This window comes from Dendrobates tinctorius, unplaced genomic scaffold (assembly GCF_039654945.1).
Source record: "Dendrobates tinctorius isolate UK_male_01 unplaced genomic scaffold, ASM3965494v1 ptg000056l, whole genome shotgun sequence".
Lineage (NCBI taxonomy): Eukaryota > Metazoa > Chordata > Amphibia > Anura > Dendrobatidae > Dendrobates > Dendrobates tinctorius.
The window spans coordinates 11,134,539-11,155,583 of record NW_027361724.1 but is presented as its reverse complement, the minus strand read 5'-3'; the positions used below and the strand labels follow the sequence as shown (position 1 = coordinate 11,155,583).

Genomic DNA, 21,045 nt, shown 5'->3' with positions numbered 1-21,045 from the left:
AAAAGAGTGGTGGACAATCATCCAGTTTATGAAAATTATGGAAAAAAACAAGCAAGCAATGTCTTAAATATATATGAATATGTATAAAACTAAAAGGAAAGTTTGTGTGTATGGCTTTTTACTTTTACGTTGCACAATAATTTTTAGTGAGGAAAATTATGTAAATTTACAGCACACTTGCAACAAATTTAGCACATCACCAAACTGAACATTTTACCACAATTTTTTTCCAATTTTTAGTTCGACAGTTGCATGTCTCAATTATTCCCATGTGTAATATATCTGTGCCAATTTCATTAGCAGCTATTTTCAACATGTGAAATGATCCTCGGGAAGCAGTCAGAATATACTCTGTTTCATCATATTAGGGATTAGATAAAATCTATAGAAAAGTTCACTTATTTGACCATATATTCCAGTTACAGCTCAGCTTCCTTTTTGTCTGTAATATTTTCTGGTTAAGTGGAAGAAAGGCAAACAACAGAAACATTGGGAAGTCTGGTTTATTCGTTACGCCAATTAGTTCACAGTGCACTGTGCCCTTGGGCATTTATCCCTATGTCGTAAACACTAGGACAGCAGATGTATATACACTTTCTATTTTAGGATTTTGTTCTATAAACCAGTAATGCACACAGTATTATGAGTTAAAAAAGAAGGAGTTTGTGTGTTAATGTATGGTCCCCCAAATAGTGTCAAGACTCTGCTGTCAGTGATTCCGGGGCCAGGGCCTCTATCCCTGTCCCAAGCGCTGTGTGTCCTAGATATCCCTGTTCCCTGGATTACTACTAGTGGAGAAGAGGCCAGGGCCATGTATCTTGCTGAGCTCATGAATCTGGCCTCAGTCGGTTCCCTTCCCCCAAGCAGGGAAGAGGGGAGTAGTAGTGTATTGCTATACACCAACCAGATTAACAAAGTAATACAAACAGGGATAAAGAAAAATACCAATCATACAAAAATGCACAAACAAACAACAGAGGGAGACACCGGGGAGTGAAGAATGTAAAAAAACAAATTAGGAGAAGGAGAGGATTTGCATACAACCAAAACTTAGCAACAGTCTTAGATAAATCCACCAAACACCTTCTCAAACACCACACCACCAACTCATGGACCGTGCAGCAATGAAGCTAACTCTGGCATTTCCTGATTGCCATAGTCCAGTTTATATAGAAGAGGGGAGTGGCCAACAGTAAACAGCTGAAAGCCTTAATGCCGGTAAGCTTCCAGGAGCTCTCACCTGAGTAGATTAACTCCTACACTGCTAGAAGAATCCACTGCGCCATTTAATATGAAGGTGAAGTGCTTCTAGTCAGTGCAGGAGTAGGAGAAATCAGACGATACCGTCTTCTGGCTCCTCTCTGTTGTGGCAACCCTCATGACAGATAGTTTCTAAACTTGCAAATTAGATAAATGCTAATATATCATCATATATAATTTTACAACTTTATGCTCTGAGCTTGCATCCATGTGTAAAGGATACATCTAGACTCACTGCCAACCGTTTTGAGGTTCACACCAATTTTTGTTTTCACAAAGTTTGCTGCTTCAGTGTTTTTAGTAAGAAGTTTCAAAACTTCTGCAATTTTCCCTTATTATTTAAAACTTCCATGATTCCTCTTGCCATGCTGGATATCGTCTTCTGGGCCAAATCCTGACTGATGACTGCCTATTCTTGTCTAATCAGTGCATGGAATTTATCACAATTTTTCTGTTTTTGTCCACTCACTTTTGAGGAGTGACCATAGGTTTTCAATGAAGTTGACATCTGAGGAGTTTCCTGGCCATGGACCCAAAAATGTAAATGTTTTGCTCACAGAGTCACTTAGTAATCACTAGAGTTGAGCGAAACGGGTTGAAAAAATTCAAAAGTCGCCGACTTTTAGCAAAGTCGGGTTTCATGAAACGAAACCCGACCCTAGGATGAGGTCGGCCACGAGGTCGGCGACTTACGCGCCAAAGTCGCGTTTCAAAAGTTTGTTTTGCGCTCTTTTTCAGCCAATCAGGATCCACGGACACTGTGGGCAACGTGATGACATAGGCACGGGTCACCACCATCTTTCAGAAGGGCATGCAAGTGATTGGCTTGCTTTGGTGGGCGTCACAGGGGGTATAAAAGGGCGTGCACGCCGACCGCCATCTTACTTCTGCCGATCTTAGTATAGGGAGAGGTTGCTGCTGATTCTGTAGGGAGAGCGTTAGGCAGGGAAGAAGACAAAAAAACTGCTTCTGCTGCTAGCGATTTGGTCTGCACAACACACCAGTCACTGTGTGTGCAGTGCAAGGGGAGGCTATATAGTGGTGTATCAGTGGTGTTGGTTGTTGGGCTGCCTTCTAAGGCTTCCTGACATTCCTGCATTGCTGTTTACCCACTGCTCCGCAAACTGCTTTTTTAAAAGCAATCCCAATTTTTTTTTTTGTCCTGCTGAGAAGAAAAAAAAACTGCTTCTGCTGCTAGCAATTTGGCCTGCACAACACACCAGTCACTGTGTGTGCAGTGCAAGGGGAGGCTATATAGTGGTGTATCAGTGGTGTTGGTTGTTGGGCTGCCTTCTAAGGCTTCCTGACATTCCTGCATTGCTGTTTACCCACTGCTCCGCAAACTGCTTTTTTAAAAGCAATCCAATCTCACTTATCCTCTAGTCACTTTTGTCACAGCTGTGCCATCGAGCCTGTCACATAGCGCTCAGATATCAGTGGGCCTCACACAATCCAAAAGTGTTCAGTGTCCAAAAGTGTGTGCAGAGATTCAAAATCTCCCTTATCCTCTAGTCACTTTTGTCACAGCTGTGCCATCGAGCCTGTCACATAGCGCTCAGATATCAGTGGGCCTCACACAATCCAAAAGTGTCCAGTGTCCAAAAGTGTGTGCAGAGATTCAAAATCTCCCTTATCCTCTAGTCACTTTTGTCACAGCTGTGCCATCGAGCCTGTCACATAGCGCTCAGATATTCATTGCGCCTCACACAACCCAAAAGTGTCCAGTGTCCAAAAGTGTGTGCAGAGATTCAAAATCTCCCTTATCCTTTAGTCACTTTTGTCACAGCTGTGCCATCGAGCCTGTCACATAGCGGTCAGATATCAGTGGGCCTCACACAATCCAAAAGTGTCCACTGTCCACAAGTGTGTGCAGAAATTCAAAATCTCCCTTATCCTCTAGTCACTTTTGTCACAGCTGTGCCATCGAGCCTGTCACATAGCGCTCAGATATCAGTGGGCCTCACACAATCCAAAAGTGTCCAGTGTCCAAAAGTGTGTGCAGAGATTCAAAATCTCCCTTATCCTCTAGTCACTTTTGTCACAGCTGTGCCATCGAGCCTGTCACATAGCGCTCAGATATCAGTGGGCCTCACACAATCCAAAAGTGTCCAGTGTCCAAAAGTGTGTGCAGAGATTCAATATCTCCCTTATCCTCTAGTCACTTTTGTCACAGCTGTGCCATCGAGCCTGTCACATAGTGCTCAGATATCAGTGGGCCTCACACAATCCAAAAGTGTCCAGTGTCCAAAAGTGTGTGCAGAGATTCAAAATCTCCCTTATCCTCTAGTCACTTTTGTCACAGCTGTGCCATCGAGCCTGTCACATAGCGCTCAGATATCAGTGGGCCTCACACAATCCAAAAGTGTCCAGTGTCCAAAAGTGTGTGCAGAGATTCAAAATCTCCCTTATCCTCTAGTCACTTTTGTCACAGCTGTGCCATCGAGCCTGTCACATAGCACTCAGATATCAGTGGGCCTCACACAATCCAAAAGTGTCCAGTGTCCAAAAGTGTGTGCAGAGATTCAAAATCTCCCTTATCCTCTAGTCACTTTTGTCACAGCTGTGCCATCGAGCCTGTCACATAGCGCTCAGATATCAGTGGGCCTCACACAATCCAAAAGTGTCCAGTGTCCAAAAGTGTGTGCAGAGATTCAAAATCTCCCTTATCCTCTAGTCACTTTTGTCACAGCTGTGCCATCGAGCCTGTCACATAGCGCTCAGATATCAGTGGGCCTCACACAATCCAAAAGTGTCCACTGTCCACAAGTGTGTGCAGAGATTCAAAATCTCCCTTATCCTCTAGTCACTTTTGTCACAGCTGTGCCATCGAGCCTGTCACATAGCGCTCAGATATCAGTGGGCCTCACACAATCCAAAAGTGTCCAGTGTCCAAAAGTGTGTGCAGAGATTCAAAATCTCCCTTATCCTCTAGTCACTTTTGTCACAGCTGTGCCATCGAGCCTGTCACATAGCGCTCAGATATCAGTGGGCCTCACACAATCCAAAAGTGTCCAGTGTCCAAAAGTGTGTGCAGAGATTCAAAATCTCCCTTATCCTCTAGTCACTTTTGTCACAGCTGTGCCATCGAGCCTGTCACATAGCGCTCAGATATCAGTGGGCCTCACACAATCCAAAAGTGTCCACTGTCCACAAGTGTGTGCAGAAATTCAAAATCTCCCTTATCCTCTAGTCACTTTTGTCACAGCTGTGCCATCGAGCCTGTCACATAGCGCTCAGATATCAGTGGGCCTCACACAATCCAAAAGTGTCCAGTGTCCAAAAGTGTGTGCAGAGATTCAAAATCTCCCTTATCCTCTAGTCACTTTTGTCACAGCTGTGCCATCGAGCCTGTCACATAGCGCTCAGATATCAGTGGGCCTCACACAATCCAAAAGTGTCCACTGTCCACAAGTGTGTGCAGAAATTCAAAATCTCCCTTATCCTCTAGTCACTTTTGTCACAGCTGTGCCATCGAGCCTGTCACATAGCGCTCAGATATCAGTGGGCCTCACACAATCCAAAAGTGTCCAGTGTCCACAAGTGTCTGCAGAAATTCAAAATCTCCCCTGTCCTATAGACACCTTGTATCTTGTTTTACATTACTATATAGTTTGTTGGATTTTGTCTACATTTCTACCAAAAATGAGGAAGGCTGGTGGAAGAGGCCGTGGAATTGGGTGGGGGTTGGCAGCTGGTAATGATGGTGTTGGTGGTGGATCTGATGGTAGTGGCAAGAGCAAAATAGGACCGAATGCAGGAGGTGCTGACCCTGCGTCATCGTCTGGCTACATAAGGCCTCGAACGCTTAGTTTTCTAGGAGTTGGCAAACCGCTTTTAAAGCCAGAGCATCAGGAAAAAGTTTTGTCTTACATTGCTGACTCAGCCTCCAGCTCTATCGCCTCCTCTTCTTCAGTTGTAAAAAGTAAAAGCACTGAGTCGTCATTGGAGGCTCATGTTCATGAACCACACCTTTCCTTGTGTCCTTCACCCCAACCAAGATTGAAGGATGACGCAGGCCATACTACTGATTACTCCATGGAGCTGTTTTCACATACCATGCCTGTATTATCAAGTGAAATGGTGAATTACCCAGGCCAAGATGAATCTGACATGGAGTGCACTGATGCACAGCCGCTGATGGATGATTCTGCTGGTACATTCACTCAGAGCACTACATTGTCCTCGCAGTGTACAGAGCCAGATTCTGACCCTGATGAGACTCAGGTGCCCCTTCCCGCACACTATACCACCATACACGGTGACACAGAGGAAGGTGCACATGACATAGAAGAGGAGGTGATGGATGACCCAGTTGTTGACCCAGATTGGCATCCATTGGGGGAAGAGGGTGCTGCTTCCAATAGCTCAGATGAGGAGCATCCACAGCAGACATCGACATCGCAACAGCTGTTATCTGGCAGGCCCGGAGCACTCCAAAGACAGGTTCCAAACATCAAAAGAGTTGCTGGACAGCTTGTCCAGAGGGTCAAAAGATCACAGCGTGCTAGGCCGCAAAATGTCTGCCAAAGTAGGAAGAGTGCAGTGTGGCACTTTTTTGACCAAAATCCTCATGATCAGGCCAAGGTTATCTGTAAGAAGTGCGCAAAGACCTTTAGCCGAGGGAAAAATCTGAAAAATTTGAATACCAGTTGCATGCTTAGACATTTAACCAGCATGAACTTGCAAGCGTGGACACAACACCAAACCTCAAGTGCCACATGTGCAACTGATCACAACGAAGGTAGTCAGCAACGCTACATTGTTTCCCCCACTGTAAGCCCACCGGTTAGCACAGCAGCAAATGTTGAGGTGTCGTTGCAAGACCATAGCAGTCAGGGAATCCCACTGTTATATCAACGAAAGACTGATATTAGGCCATCAGAAAGAACACCAACTCCATCACCATCATCAACCCTCTCTCAGTCCGCCCTGTCCACCGCTACTTCCACCATATGCAGCTCTCAAGTCCAGCTCACCCTCCCAGACACTATGAGTAGGTCAAGAAAGTACTCAGTCTCTCATCCGCGTACACTGGGTTTGAACGCCCACATTGCCAAACTAATCTCGTTTGAGATGATGCCCTTTCGGTTGGTGGAAAGCACAGCTTTCCGCGAACTCATGGCCTATGCAGTACCACGCTATGACCTACCCAGTCGCCACTTCTTCTCTCGCAAAGCCATCCCAGCCCTCCACCATCATGTGAAAGACCGCATTGTCCATGCACTCAAGCAGTCAGTGAGCGGAAAGGTGCACCTCACAACTGATACATGGTCCAGTCGGCATGGCCAGGGCCGTTACGTGTCCATCACTGCGCACTGGGTTAATGTGGTGGATGCAGGGTCCACAGGGGACAGCGGTGGTGGGACAGTGCTGCCTAGCCCACCGTATAGGAAACAGTTGGCTGTAGGCGTTCGACTCTCCTCCTCCTCCTCCTCCAGAAGCGAAAGCTCGTCCACAGAGCGCAGTCGTACGAGCACTCCATCTGCAGCTGCCACTGTTGCACACGATGTGTCCCCCTATCGAGCAGCTAGTGGAAAGCATCAGCAGGCTGTGTTGCAGATGATGTGTTTGGGCGACAGACACACCGCCGAGGTGCTGGCCGAGTACTTGAAGCGACAAACTGAGTCATGGCTGGGCAGTGTACATCTTGAGGCAGGCAAGGTAGTTAGTGATAACGGCCGTAATTTTGTGGCAGCCATAGCCCTTTCAAAACTCAGCCACATACCTTGCTTGGCTCACACCTTGAACCTGGTGGTGCAGTGCTTCCTCAAAAATTATCCGGAGTTAACAGCCCTGCTCCAGAAGGTGCGAAGACTGTGCGCGCACATCCGCCGGTCGCCTGTACACTCCGTTCGTATGCAGAAGCTGCAGCGATTGCTCCACCTTCCCAACCACCGCCTCATTATCGACATTGCAACAAGGTGGAACTCCACCCTGCACATGGTGGAGCGGCTGTGCGAGCAGAGGCAGGCCATAATGCATTTGTGGGAGGATACACGGCCAGGCACTTTGAGAGCAGACATGGAGTTGACAGGTGTGCAGTGGTCGAAGCTGAAAGACCTTTGTAAAGTCCTTCAGTGTTTTGAGGAATGCACACGGCTGGTAAGCGCAGACGACGCCATCCTAAGCATGAGCATCCCACTTATGCGTCTGCTCTTGCAAACTTTGACGCACCTTAAGGAGCAGGCATCTGCAGCCAATGTTGATGAGGAGGAAGAGGAGGAGGGAATCCTTGATGACATTCAGCCATTGTCTGCTCAGTGACCTCTCCTGGACGAGGTGGAGGAAGAAGAGGAGGAGGATGATGATGGGGATGATTACTTAGGGGAGGAGGATGCATCTCGTGGGGCAAGTGAAAATGTTGGCGTGGCAAGGTCTGGTACAGGGTTTGTGCGTGACTGGAGGGATGTGGATTTGCCAAAAAGTGCTCCTCCACCCAGCACTCGCAGTGCATCATTGACACCGGGAACATTGGCCCACATGTCAGATTATGCCTTGCGGATCCTAAAAAGGGACCCCCGCATTGCCAAAATGATGAACGATGACGACTACTGGTTGGCCAGCATCCTGGATCCACGCTATAAAGGCAAATTACAAAACATCATGCCACAGGAGAACCTTGACCTAATATTGGCTAATAAACAAGCAACTCTGGTAAATCGGTTGCTTGAGGCATTCCCAACACATAGCAGCGGTGATGGTTCTCACACAAGCCGTACGGGCCGGGGGCAGCTTGGCAGAGGTGTTCGTGGTGCACACAGCAGAAGTGGCGTTGCAGACAGGGGTTTCATGACAATGTTGTGGACTGATTTTTCAAATACCGCTCACACAACTTGTAATACTGCATCGATGGAAAGTGACAGGAGACAGCAGTTGTCAACTATGGTTACAAACTACTTTTCCTCCCATATCGATGTTCTCCCAAACAGGTCATTCCCCTTTGACTATTGGCCCGCTAAACTGGACACCTGGCCTGAATTGGCCCAATATGCCTTACAGGAGCTCGCTTGCCCAGCTGCAAGTGTGCTATCGGAAAGAGTCTTCAGTGCAGCTGGATCAATCCTGACAGAAAAAAGGACCCGTCTGTCAACCCAAAATGTGGATGATCTAACCTTCATTAAAATGAACCGCGCATGGGTTTCCAAGGATTTTGTCCCACCTTCCCCTGATGACACATAGGGTGACAGAAAAATGGCTTGCTTTGGTCCACCTCTTCCTGGTACTTCACCTATTTCGCCTTTTGCATCAGCTGAATGTCCAACATCAACATATGCCACTTTCTAAAACTCCCTAACTGTGCTGCCTCCCCCCCCATGGCCGGGGTCACCACCTACCGCACGACACCGTGCGAGTGCCGTTGCCCTGGACAGGTGGGTAGGCCGACTCTTGGGCGCGGGCACTGGCACAGGGTCCCTCATAGTGCAATCAAGTGTCTCTGACGGTGGTGGTGCACACCCGCCGTCAGACACACCGCTGTACTATGAGGGGCCCAGTGCCAGTACCGACGCCCACGAGTGGGCCCCCCTTGCTTGGGCAGGGCCCCAGCATTTGCAATCTTTACCTCTCCCTGCTCCTCTGCTGTGTAATCTGGGCCGTCAAATCCATACTGTGCCTGACACCGTCTGAGCCTGCCTCCTGCTGTATAGACATATATTTTGAATGTGTACGCTATCCATACATGTTATCCAGGGATACGGTACCCTTTCTAACCTTTGTGCAATCACGTGCAATCCATACTGGGCCTAACACCGTCTGAGCCTGCCTCATGCTGTATAGACATATATTTTGAATGTGTACGCTATCCATACATGTTATCCAGGGATACGGTACCCTTTCTAACCTTTGTGCAATCACGTGCAATCCATACTGGGCCTAACACCGTCTGAGCCTGCCTCCTGAGACATATATTTTGAATGTGTACGCTATCCATACATGTTATCCGGGGATACGGTACCCTTTCTAACCTTTGTGCAATCATGTGCAATCCATACTGGGCCTAACACCGTCTGAGCCTGCCTCATGCTGTATAGACATATATTTTGAATGTGTACGCTATCCATACATGTTATCCAGGGATACGGTACCCTTTCTAACCTTTGTGCAATCACGTGCAATCCATACTGGGCCTAACACCGTCTGAGCCTGCCTCCTGAGACATATATTTTGAATGTGTACGCTATCCATACATGTTATCCGGGGATACGGTACCCTTTCTAACCTTTGTGCAATCACGTGCAATCCATACTGGGCCTAACACCGTCTGAGCCTGCCTCATGCTGTATAGACATATATTTTGAATATGTACGCTATCCATACATGTTATCCAGGGATACGGTACCCTTTCTAACCTTTGTGCAATAACGTGCAATCCATACTGGGCCTAACACCGTCTGAGCCTGCCTCATGCTGTATTGACATATATTTTGAATGTGTACGCTATCCATACATGTTATCCAGTGATACGGTACCCTTTCTAACCTTTGTGCAATCACGTGTAATCCATACTGGGCGTGAGAATGGCTGTCGAGCTGTTAAGCAAGCTACAGCACCTGTCCAGACAAGTACAGGGATTCCCTAGCGAGGAGACTTATTTGATTGTTTTCAATGTTGGGACAGCAATTTTTGGGGCCCACCATACACTGGAACATTCCAAAGGTGGACATCAGACACTAGAGCAGCATTTACAGGGCCCATTATACACTAGAGCATTAGAAATGGGGCCCATTATGTTTGGAGCATTATTTGGGCCCATAAGACAGTGGAGCTTCATCCATGGGGACCAACATATACTGTAGCATTATGTGGAGCTCATCATATACTGTTTCAAACATTATATGGGACCAATGATTCTGTATGGAGAAATAGATGGGCCTCGTCATGAGATGTAAAAAGTGAGGTATTTTTCATTGTACTATACCGCTATTTCTCTGCCGTATCGGAGCAGGATGAATTGTGGTATGTGTTAAAGGGGCGCTCTTTCGCCCAGGGCACATGAAAACCTGCAGCCAGCCCTCCCCCCCCACAACTTTAGCCAAATAACCCCCATTTTTCAGTGCGTAACTTGTATTATGAAGTTAATTAAGGTTGACAAGCTTAAGTAAGAAGAATTGATGCTTTTGGCATTCAAATGGGCACTGTAGGTGTGTTTCCTGTCCTCCTCTCACTGCCGACTTTTATTCCCTATTGACTTACATTGTGTTTCGTGTTTCGGGACGACCCCGACTTTTCCCTATAATCGGACGATCTTGCTCGACCCGACTTTTGGAAAAGTCGGGTTTCACGAAACGAAACGCGACCCTAAAAAACCAAAAGTCGCTCAACTCTAGTAATCACTTTTGCCTTGTGACCTGGTGCTCCATCTTGGTCCATCCAGGATTTAGCCATGAAGTTGAAATCTAGCATGCCAGGACAAAATTACAGAAGTCTTGAAAAATAAGGGTCAGCATTTTGCGTTTGTCATTAAAAGTTTAAAAAGTTATAAAATGTTGATAACTGTACTTCATTAACCATATAAATGTCTTAATAACAGATCAAAAAATAATGCAGCAGCAAACTATATGTAAACCAAAATTTGTTCAGTCTTAAAACATTTGGCTATGACACTACAGATATTCATGGATGAATATATGAATGAATATGTGTAAAAAGCAACCATCACCTCGAAAGTAATGATACCTTTTAATAAACTGTAAAACTGAAAATCCATAAAATCATATTCTGGGATCTCATCTGGTCTCCTGACCTGCAAGGTATACTCTAAACATTAATAATGAACTACCAAAAGAATCATATCTTATGAATACATGCAGTATAAACAATATGTAAAAAAGACAAAATCAATGACTCACTCCTCCATTGTTCATGTAGACATAGACTCTCCCTTCCTCTCGCACCATGCTCTCCATTGGTGCTCCGACCAGCAAGTCTGACAGTCCATCACCATTTAAATCCACGGCGCACACACAAGCCCCAAAGTATGAGCCAAGCTAGGGAAAGAAATCTGTAGTATAAGTGTCAATCAGGATGAGATAAATATACACATACAGTTGTGGCCAAAAGTATTGACACCCCTGCAATTCTGTCAGATAATACTCAGTTTCTTCAAGAAAATGATTGCAAACACAAATTCTTTGGTATTATTATCTTCATTTAATTTGTCTTAAATGAAAAAACACAAAAGAGAATGAAGCAAAAAGCAAAACATTGATCATTTCACACAAAACTCCAAAAATGGGCCAGACAAAAGTATTGGCACCCTCAGCCTAATACTTGGTTGCACAACCTTTAGCCAAAATAACTGCGACCAACTGCTTCCGGTAACCATCAATGAGTTTCTTACAATGCTCTGCTGGAATTTTAGACCATTCTTCTTTGGCAAACTGCTCCAGGTCCCTGATATTTGAAGGGTGCCTTCTCCAAACTGCCATTTTTAGATCTCTCCACAGGTGTTCTATGGGATTCAGGTCTGGACTCATTGCTGGCCACCTTAGAAGTCTCCAGTGCTTTCTCTCAAACCATTTTCTAGTGCTTTTTGAAGTGTGTTTTGGGTCATTGTCCTGCTGGAAGACCCATGACCTCTGAGGGAGACCCAGCTTTCTCACACTGGGCCCTACAAAATTTGTTGGTAGTCTTCTGACTTCATAATGCCATGCACACGGTCAAGCAGTCCAGTGCCAGAGGCTGCAAAGCAACCCCAAAACATCAGGGAACCTCTGCCATGTTTTACTGTAGGGACCGTGTTCTTTTCTTTGAATGCCTCTTTTTTTCTCCTGTAAACTCTATGTTGATGCCTTTGCCCAAAAAGCTCTACTTTTGTCTCATCTGACCAGAGAACATTCTTCCAAAACGTTTTAGGCTTTTTCAGGTAAGTTTTGGCAAACTCCAGCCTGGCTTTTTTATGTCTCGGGGTAAGAAGTGGGGACTTCCTGGGTTTCCTACCATACAGTCCCTTTTCATTCAGACGCTGACAGATAGTATGGGTTGACACTGTTGTACCCTCAGACTGCAGGGCAGCTTGAACTTGTGTGGATGTTAGTCGAGGTTCTTTATCCAACATCCGCACAATCTTGCGTTGAAACCTCTTGTCAATTTTTCTTTTCCGTCCACATCTAGGGAGGTTAGCCACAGTGCCATGGGCTTTAAACTTCTTGATAACACTGCACACGGTAGACACAGGAACATTCAGGTCTTTGGAGATGGACTTGTAGCCTTGGGATTGCTCATGCTTCCTCACAATTTGGTTTCTCAAGTCCTCAGACAGTTCTTTGGTCTTCTTTCTTTTCTCCATGCTCAATGTGGCACACACAGGGACACAGGACAGAGGTTGAGTCAACTTTAATCCATGTCAACTGGCTGCAAGTGTGATTTAGTTATTGCCAACACCTGTTAGGTGCCACAGGTAAGTTACAGGTGCTGTTATTTACACAAATTAGAGAAGCATCACATGATTTTTCGAACAGTGCCAATACTTTTGTCCACCCTCTTTTTTATGTTTGGTGTGGAATTATATCCAATTTGGCTTTAGGACAATTCTTTTTGTATTTTTTCATTTAAGACAAATTAAATGAAGATAATAATACTAAAGAATTTGTGTTTGCAATCATTTGCAGGAAGAAACTGAGTATTACCTGACAGAATTGCAGGGGTGTCAATACTTTTGGCCACAACTGTACATATGTAGTTTTGCATATCAGTTCATTTGCAAAACTTCTAACTTGCATTTTTTTCTTTTATTCTCTCTAGTAGCTAGCAAGCAATAGCAACCATGGCTGTAATTTAACTTATCCATATAAATTATAGAGGTGAACATGTCAATGATACACTGTATATCGCTTACCATACGGCACCAGAGGTTTGGCAGAGTAACAATCTGGTATTTCTACAGCTTAGTCATGAATGAGGTTCTTAATGCCTGCGGCATCCTAAAAATGTGTGGGTTAAAACTGCTGAAATGTTATAAAATTAGCTGTAAAACTATTCACTGGTTATGTAGTGTAAAGAGAAATTGACTTCCGTAACTCTTGTTTTGTATTAGGTCTGCAGAAAAGTAAAGCAGTAGATCTCTTTCATACTAATATTACACTGTTATTTTTTTGTGCTACTTTTTGTGTGGGTAAATTTTTACTTTTCTACCAATTGTTTTTGAATTATCAGTTTTTAACCTTTTGTCAGCCCTAGCTCAGTGTGACATTGCACCTATTTGCCGGGTGCGCCCCAAACTATACTGGCTAGACTGAAAAGAGGACTCTACAGTATCTGGTCCGATTCTACCATCAGTGTGTCATTGGTTTTTGTTGAGTGTAAAAAGAAAAGAGATTAAGGTTTCTCAAGCTTTTCCTGTCAAACTGTCAATGGAAACCAGACATCACTAGAGTAAATGATATCATTGTACCATCCGAGCTTTTTACTGTTTTGATAGACTTGAATTAGTTACTTTGATCCCCGACTAGGATAAAAATCGGATCTATCTCTTTGTTTTTGTTTTATTTTCGACACGTACATCCGCCCAAAAAAAGGGACATCTACACCACAATAGTATACCAACTTAGTAGATCCGTCCATATGTTTGATTTGATCAAAATACTGTAATTCCTACCACAATCCTAGTACTGGAAATAAGCAGCTTTTGTGCTTCACTTATTGGTCCAGTTTGATTTACAATTACCGTACATTTGATTTTGGAATACCATGTAGCATGAATAATTATTTTAATGTGTTGTAAGTTAAAAAAAAATGCATGGATCTAGTTCCAGTTTAGTTAAACTTTTAACTGTAATTTTGTTGTTCAAGTGGAATGAAGAAAAAACAGGAACATCTCACTTGGCAGAACTGGAGTTTATTGGTTGAGCCAATTAGTTTATAGGCCATTATGTCCTCAAATAACTTTGTGGGAAAACCCTTTTCAGAAGGCAAAAGTACACAGGAATATAGAGTCAAGACCAACTTCCGGGACATTAACAGAGAAAACTCACACAGTTCTTTGATATAAGAAAGAACATGTCTCTTACCCTCAGGCATCCTATAAAACATGGTTCCCACTGTGTAAAAATAAATTCCTAATATTCCCCATGGGACTTTGCTTCCTATCTACATTTTCAGACTAAGATTGTGGTAACAGTGGTTGGATATATGGTGAGAGAGTTGTAAAACAACCTGGAATCAATAATTTTGATTATTTACAAACTATTATTCATTTTTTATCATGATCCATCATGTATAACTGTTCAAAGTAAGAGGATATATTTTAGTACCCCAGAAGGACATCTTTCAATGAATCAATAGGGATTCCTTTCTAAACTTAAAGGTACTAACTCAGATAATTTATCACTGGAGATGAGCACATCACTTTGCACAACCCTGGTCTGCGTCAATGCTCTCTGGCCGTTGACAAGAGCTGCTCAAATTTCTTGAGCATTCAGTTTCCGACATTTGATTTGATGGCCTGCTGTGACATCATCTGTGCGGCGTGCGGCAGACAGGTGATATCTCGCTGATCATGGGCTGAGCTTGGGATCTTGGAGGGTGAGGAAATTCGTGAAGCTCCTGTCCACAGCCAGAGAACACTAACCTAGACCAGGGTCGCGCGAAGTGACTCGCTCTTCTCTATAAATCATCCATCAACAGGATAGGTGATAAATTTATGATCTGATCATTACCGGTCATAGTATTCATGACGAGAACAGGGGTCCACTATTCCCCATTTGAATGATGTAGCGGTCTACAATGCTATATACACTGGAAGAAATAGAACTTCAATATTTCCACCATTTCGATAGACAATTAATGGTGTGGCAATGAGAAAATACTTGGCCACTGTGGGAACACGGGACATCCAATGTCATGATTAGAAGTCACAGAAAAACACTGTTTTTGACTATTTCCATCAGTCTTAAAGACAATGAATGGAGCAATAGCGGAGACAAAGGACACCTGTTTGATTGGTGAAGGTCCCAGTGGTGGTATCTCTACAAATCATGCATTTATCACCCATTCTCTCACTAAAAGTTCCATTATATGGAGAGTGGCATGGAACTGATTTAATGAAAAGAGTTGTAAAACGAACCTTTTTGCCTTCCGCCTCATAGAATAAAATAAACTGATTTCTCTCGAAGGCAAAGATGTAGACCTGAGAAAGACAAAGAAAAAAACTACTGCGCATGCTACAGAGGTCTATATGAAGGGTACAGTCTTTAATAGTTGTTACTTCACTTTTGTCATAGGATCTTTCTGTTGATCAGATATACTGTAAACTGACAGGCAAAATAACGATGCAATTTCCTCTTTATAAGAGACAGATATAACATGATAAAGAATGGCAGACTGATCAGAATATGATTTGTAAGCCACAAAGTGGAATCTTTAAGATTGACGCTGGTGGCCCACTGTTAAGCTACATGCAACTATAACTTTACCCTCATTCACAAATGTACCAAAGAATCTATATAATAATAACCTTGGTAGTTTGTTGAAGGAATGATGAGATGCTGATTTCGACTGCACATAGTACATTGAATGTATTGAGCCAACTACTGCAAGTATTGGGAGTAAGTGACTTACTCCTGCATAGGGGCCCACCGGAGGATTCCCCTGTTCTCCTATGGGCCAGTCCAAGTCTACATGGATTTATAACACTTTTATTTAGATAAAGTCTAAACATGTACATAGTGATAATATAATCTTACAATGTGTTTCTAACATGGGTTACTGATTGTATATAGTCTATACTGTATGTTATACTGTTTAAGAATTTAACAGCTATGGACGGCTTCGGGGTCATTTCTCTTTTTACTTAAATGCATGTAATCTGAGTTAAAATAATAATAACAATTAGGGGTCAATAAAAATGTAGCATAATTTGGCTTATAAGCCTGTTTATTTCCCTACTCATAGCTGACTCACAGAATAAATTAACTAAAAATTAATCAATGAGTTCATTCGGACATAAGAGTTTGTAATTTTTATATTTGTCTCTTACTGAGCTAGTAAGTGCTGATTAATGACCACAAAACCACATCAACGGAGAGCTGAAAATTCAAGTGGTCATAAATCATCTGTGAATAACTCAGAAAAAGACATGAGAGTGATACAAACACTCCCATCGGAATAAGCTCACTGATGGAATCTCAGTTAACTAATTTGGCAGCAATCCTACAAAGACCGAGTGCAGGGCATCAATATACTTGATAAAAAAAATTTTTATTAGACATAGTTAAAAAATATTTTAAAAGTAGAAATAGTAAGACACAGGATATTTTATATCTGGAGAACCTGATAGTGAATACCCAACATGATTCATGTGTTCATCCGAGATGAATATCGAAAACCATACATGTATATATATAGACATACACCACTTGACGAAGCTATGTGCGAAACGTGCATCGGGTGTGGTTCTTTCATTGTCTGCTGAGTCCTCCGCTGCCACTGCATGCACATTCATGTTTTTTGTCATCTATGGGAGTCATGTTATTAAGTTCCATGAAACTTTTTTTTGTACTGACTTTGATCTATTCCCGTTACCTTATGCCAATTGGTATCCGTTTATAATATTGGGGTCAGGTGGATTTGTCATCATATATTGTTATTCACCTACTATTTTTGATATTCTGATTACCATACTGGCTTACTACTGTATAGTCATCACGGTACATCTATATATGCATGTATGGTTTTTAGTATTCTGTATCAGTTGTACACATGCATCATGTTGAGTATTCACTGTCATGCTCTCCAGCCTTTGAATATCCTGTGTCTTAGTAATTATCCTTTTAAAATATTTTTTAATTATGTCTAGCAAAATTAAATTTTTATCAAATACATTGATGCCCTGCATTCAGTCTTTGTAGGTTTTCTCCCTTTTCTGTGCTATTTGGCATATTTATTTTGTGCCTATTGTGTATACAGTTGTACTCCAAAGTTTTCATAACCTGGCAGAATTTTTGGTTTCTTGGCCTTTTTTCTCTTTTTAAATCATAATGACAACTCAAAACATCCAAATGACCCTGATCAAAAGTTCACATACCCTGGTGATTCTGGCTTGATAACATACACAGAATTTGACACAAATGGGTTTGAATGGTATTGGCTACTAAAGGTAACATCCTCACCTGTGAACTGTGACAAATGCCAGAAAAATTGTTTGGGATACTGGACTCTCTGAAAACTAGCAGTGTGGCTGTTTCAAGATGCACAATAAGAAGGCACTTGAAGAAAAATGGACTGCATGGTCGATTCACCAGAAGAAAGCCATTAATACGCAAATGCCACTAAGTTGCTCACCTACAATATGCAAAACAGCAGAGAGACAAGCCTCAAAACTTCTCAAACAAGGTAATTTGGAGTGATGACACCAAAATTGAACATTTTGGCCATAACCATAAATGTTACATTTGGAGCGAGGTCAACAAGACCTATCATGAAAGGAACATCATTCCTACTGTAAAGCACGGAGTTGGATCACTGATGTTTTGGGGTTGTGTGAGCTACAAGGGCACAGGAAACTTGATCAAAGTTGAAGGAAAGATGAATGCAGCACATTATCAGTAAATACTGGAGGCAAATTTTCAATCATCAGCCTGAAAGCTGGGCATGGGGACTTGGACGTTCCAACATGACAACGATCCATAACACAAGGCCAAGTCGACCTTGTCATTGGCTACAGCAGAACAAAGTGAAGGTTCTGGAGTGGCCATCTCAATCTCCTGACCTCAATATAATTGAGCCACTCTGGGGACATCTCAAGCGTGCAGTTCATGCTAGACAGCCCAGGAATTTACAGGAACTGGAGGCTTTTTGCTAAGAAGAGTGGGCAGCTTTACCATCTGAGAAAATAAAGAACCTCAACCACAACTACCACAAAAGACTTCAAGCTGTCATTAATGTTAGAGAGGGCAATACATGGTATTAAGAAATGTGGTTTGTGAATTTTGATCACGGTCATTTGGCTTTCTTCTGGCGACTCGACCATGCAGCCCATTTTTCTTCAAGTGCCTCCTTATTGTGCATCTTGAAACAGTCACACCGCTAGTTTTCAGAGAGTCCAGTATTTCAGCTGATGTTATTTGTAGGTTTTTCTTTGCATCTCGAACAATTTTCCTGGCATTTGTCACAGGTCACAGGTGAGCATGTTACCTTTAGTAGCCATTCAAACCCATTTGTGTCAAATTCTGTGCATGTTATCAGGCCAAAATCACCAGGGTATGGGAACTTTTGATATAATAATTTGTCAGCAAGCAAATAGTCAGTGCAATGCAAAGTCTACAAAAGACAAAGAGTGCAAAATTTTAAATGGAACCTAATTTTAGCTCAAAATACATGCATTTAATAAAAAAAATCCCCAAAAAGGAAAAGGACATCATCCAATAATTCAGTATTGTATTGAGCTACAATTATAGTAAGTTCAAAACATTATCACAATTTTTTCACTGTATATTACTGGCACAAATATCTAGAAATTACCAATTCTGACTGTGTTCACCTTGATCTGTGTATGCAAGTTCCTGAAAGTACAGGGTATAGTGGTTTGACCTGATGCCCTAATGTTGTGGGTAACATTTCTCTTTCAGCCACAACCAAACCAGACGAGTTCAGGAGTTCCTCGATGCTTCATTCACATATTCAGATCATGTAATGCAGATGGTGAAGATTTACAAAAGTAAAGATCAAGGCTGGCACGTTTTATAACCAGGAAACAATGATTACATTATATTGACGTATATAAAAAAACATCCTAAAGTAACAATGATTACTTTATATTGACGTATATAAAAAAACATCCTAAAGTCGTCCAATTTTTAGCAACAACCACTATGTTGGTAAACTACATTTTGTAGTTAGATATTGTTATAGTTTTAGATGCTTGTGTAGCTGAAGGTTTAAGGTAAAAAAAAGTGCACAGATAACACGGAAGAAATAACAATAGCATCCACATTTTTCCAGCTTGATTAGTTTCATTTGAAAAACAAGTGCCCTAATGTGCAAAAATGATGGCTGTAAACTGCTTGTTCTGTATTGGTTTTACAGTGGTATGTAAAAGTTTTTGTGAAGAGTTAAACAAGTTGAAGATGAAATCATCTCTAAAAGTCCTAAAGTTAAAGATTACACATTTCCCTTGTGTTTTAGGCAAAAAATTGACAATTTTTACATTTTAAAAATTACAAAAAGGAAAATGGACTGATGCAAAAGTTTGGGCATCCTTGGAGATTTATGTGCTCACAGATAACTTTGACCAAGGTTTCAGACTTTTATTAGCCTGTTAGGGTTATGGCTTGTTCACTATCATTGTTAGGAAAGGGCAGGTGCTGTAAATTTCCCGGCTTTATAAGAACCCAGCATCCTCTAAACTTGTGCCAAATAACAGCAGTGATGGGTTCTTCTAAGCAGCTGATTAGCACTCTGAAAATGAAAATGATGAAGGCCCACAAAGCAGAAGACGATTATAAGAAGACAGCAAAGCGTTTGAAATGTAATTAAGAAATGGCAGTTACCAGGAACAGTGGAGGTCAAGTTAAGGTCTGGAAGACCAAGAAGAATTTCAGTGATAGTTTCTCATAGGAGGCAAATCAGAACTCCTGCTTGACTTTAAAAGGCCTTCAGAAAGATTTAGCAAACTGTGGAGTTGTGATACATAGTTCTACTGTTCAGCGACATCTGCACAAATATGATCTTCATGGAAGTGTCATCAGAAGAAACCTCTCGTGCATCATAACTATAAAATTCAGCATCAGAAATATGCAAAACATCTAAACAAATCTGCTGCATTGAAAAGAAGATGGCTTCTACAAATGGAATGAGCCTAACCACATGTCAAAATCACAATAGACTACCTCAAAAGGCTTAGCTGAAGGTTTTACAATGGCCCTCACAGTCCCCTGATCTGAACATCATTGAAAATCTGTGGCTAGACCTCAAAATAGCAGTGCATGCAAGACGACCCAGGAATCTCACAGACTGGAAGAATTTTCCAAGGAAGAAAGGATGTAAATCCCTCAAACAAAAATTGAAAGACTTTTGGCTGGCTACAAAAAGCAGTTAAAAGCTGTGATTCTTCCAAAAGGGGGTGCTATTAGGTACTAACCATGCAGGTTGCCCAAACTTTTGTATCAGCCCATTTACCTGTTTGTCATTTTTAAAAAGTACCAGGGGTATCTAAAATTTTACATGTATATAAAGAAAAGGAAAAGTAGAATTTACTTTAAAGGGAACCTGCTGAATGCTGCCCAAACCGAGGGCAGTATGGATCGCAACCTTGCTGCACGATTGCAGCCAGGTATATTATTCTGTATATTGCTTCAGTGTGTCAGAGAAAATATACTTTTAAGATCTGGTTGTTGACCATAGCTGGAGACAAGACTAAACCCCAGCCGGCTCTTCCTAGCGCTGCTCCAGGTGATTGTCAATGATCTGCAATGGTGCTGGGAAAATCCGGCTGGGACCACGCCGAACTAATTTGCTTCCCAGCTTGATCTTCAAAGTATAGTTTCTCTGAAATGCCAGCGAATTTTAAAGAATAATATACCTGGCTGCAATTGTGCTAGCAAACTGAGATTCATGTTGCCTGCAGCTTGGGCAGCATCAATCAGATGAGAGGTTTCAATTAACATTCAAAACATATAACAATAGTGGAATTAGACATTTCCTTACTTTACCAATCTGCTCTTGTTGCGGCGCTCCTCCTATAACGTCATTGCTATTTGCTGACCTAAAATGACCTACTCCAACGGAATAACCTGTAAATCAAAATGTTCAATTTTTAATTTGGTCAATGATAAAAAAATACATATTTGA

General features: G+C 42.5%; 1 protein-coding gene across 1 annotated transcript in view; it reads right to left on the bottom strand.

Moving 5' to 3' along the window:
- ITGA4 (integrin subunit alpha 4) overlaps positions 1–21,045 on the bottom strand; it is a 238,913-nt gene that overhangs the window by 157,083 nt on the left and 60,785 nt on the right. Inside the window, exons 7-9 of the mRNA XM_073577489.1 lie at positions 20,902–20,987; positions 15,323–15,385; positions 11,109–11,246 (exon numbers count right to left, since the gene is read on the bottom strand). Coding sequence (XP_073433590.1) covers positions 11,109–11,246; positions 15,323–15,385; positions 20,902–20,987 — 287 coding nt within the window. The remainder of the gene's footprint in view (positions 1–11,108; positions 11,247–15,322; positions 15,386–20,901; positions 20,988–21,045) is intronic.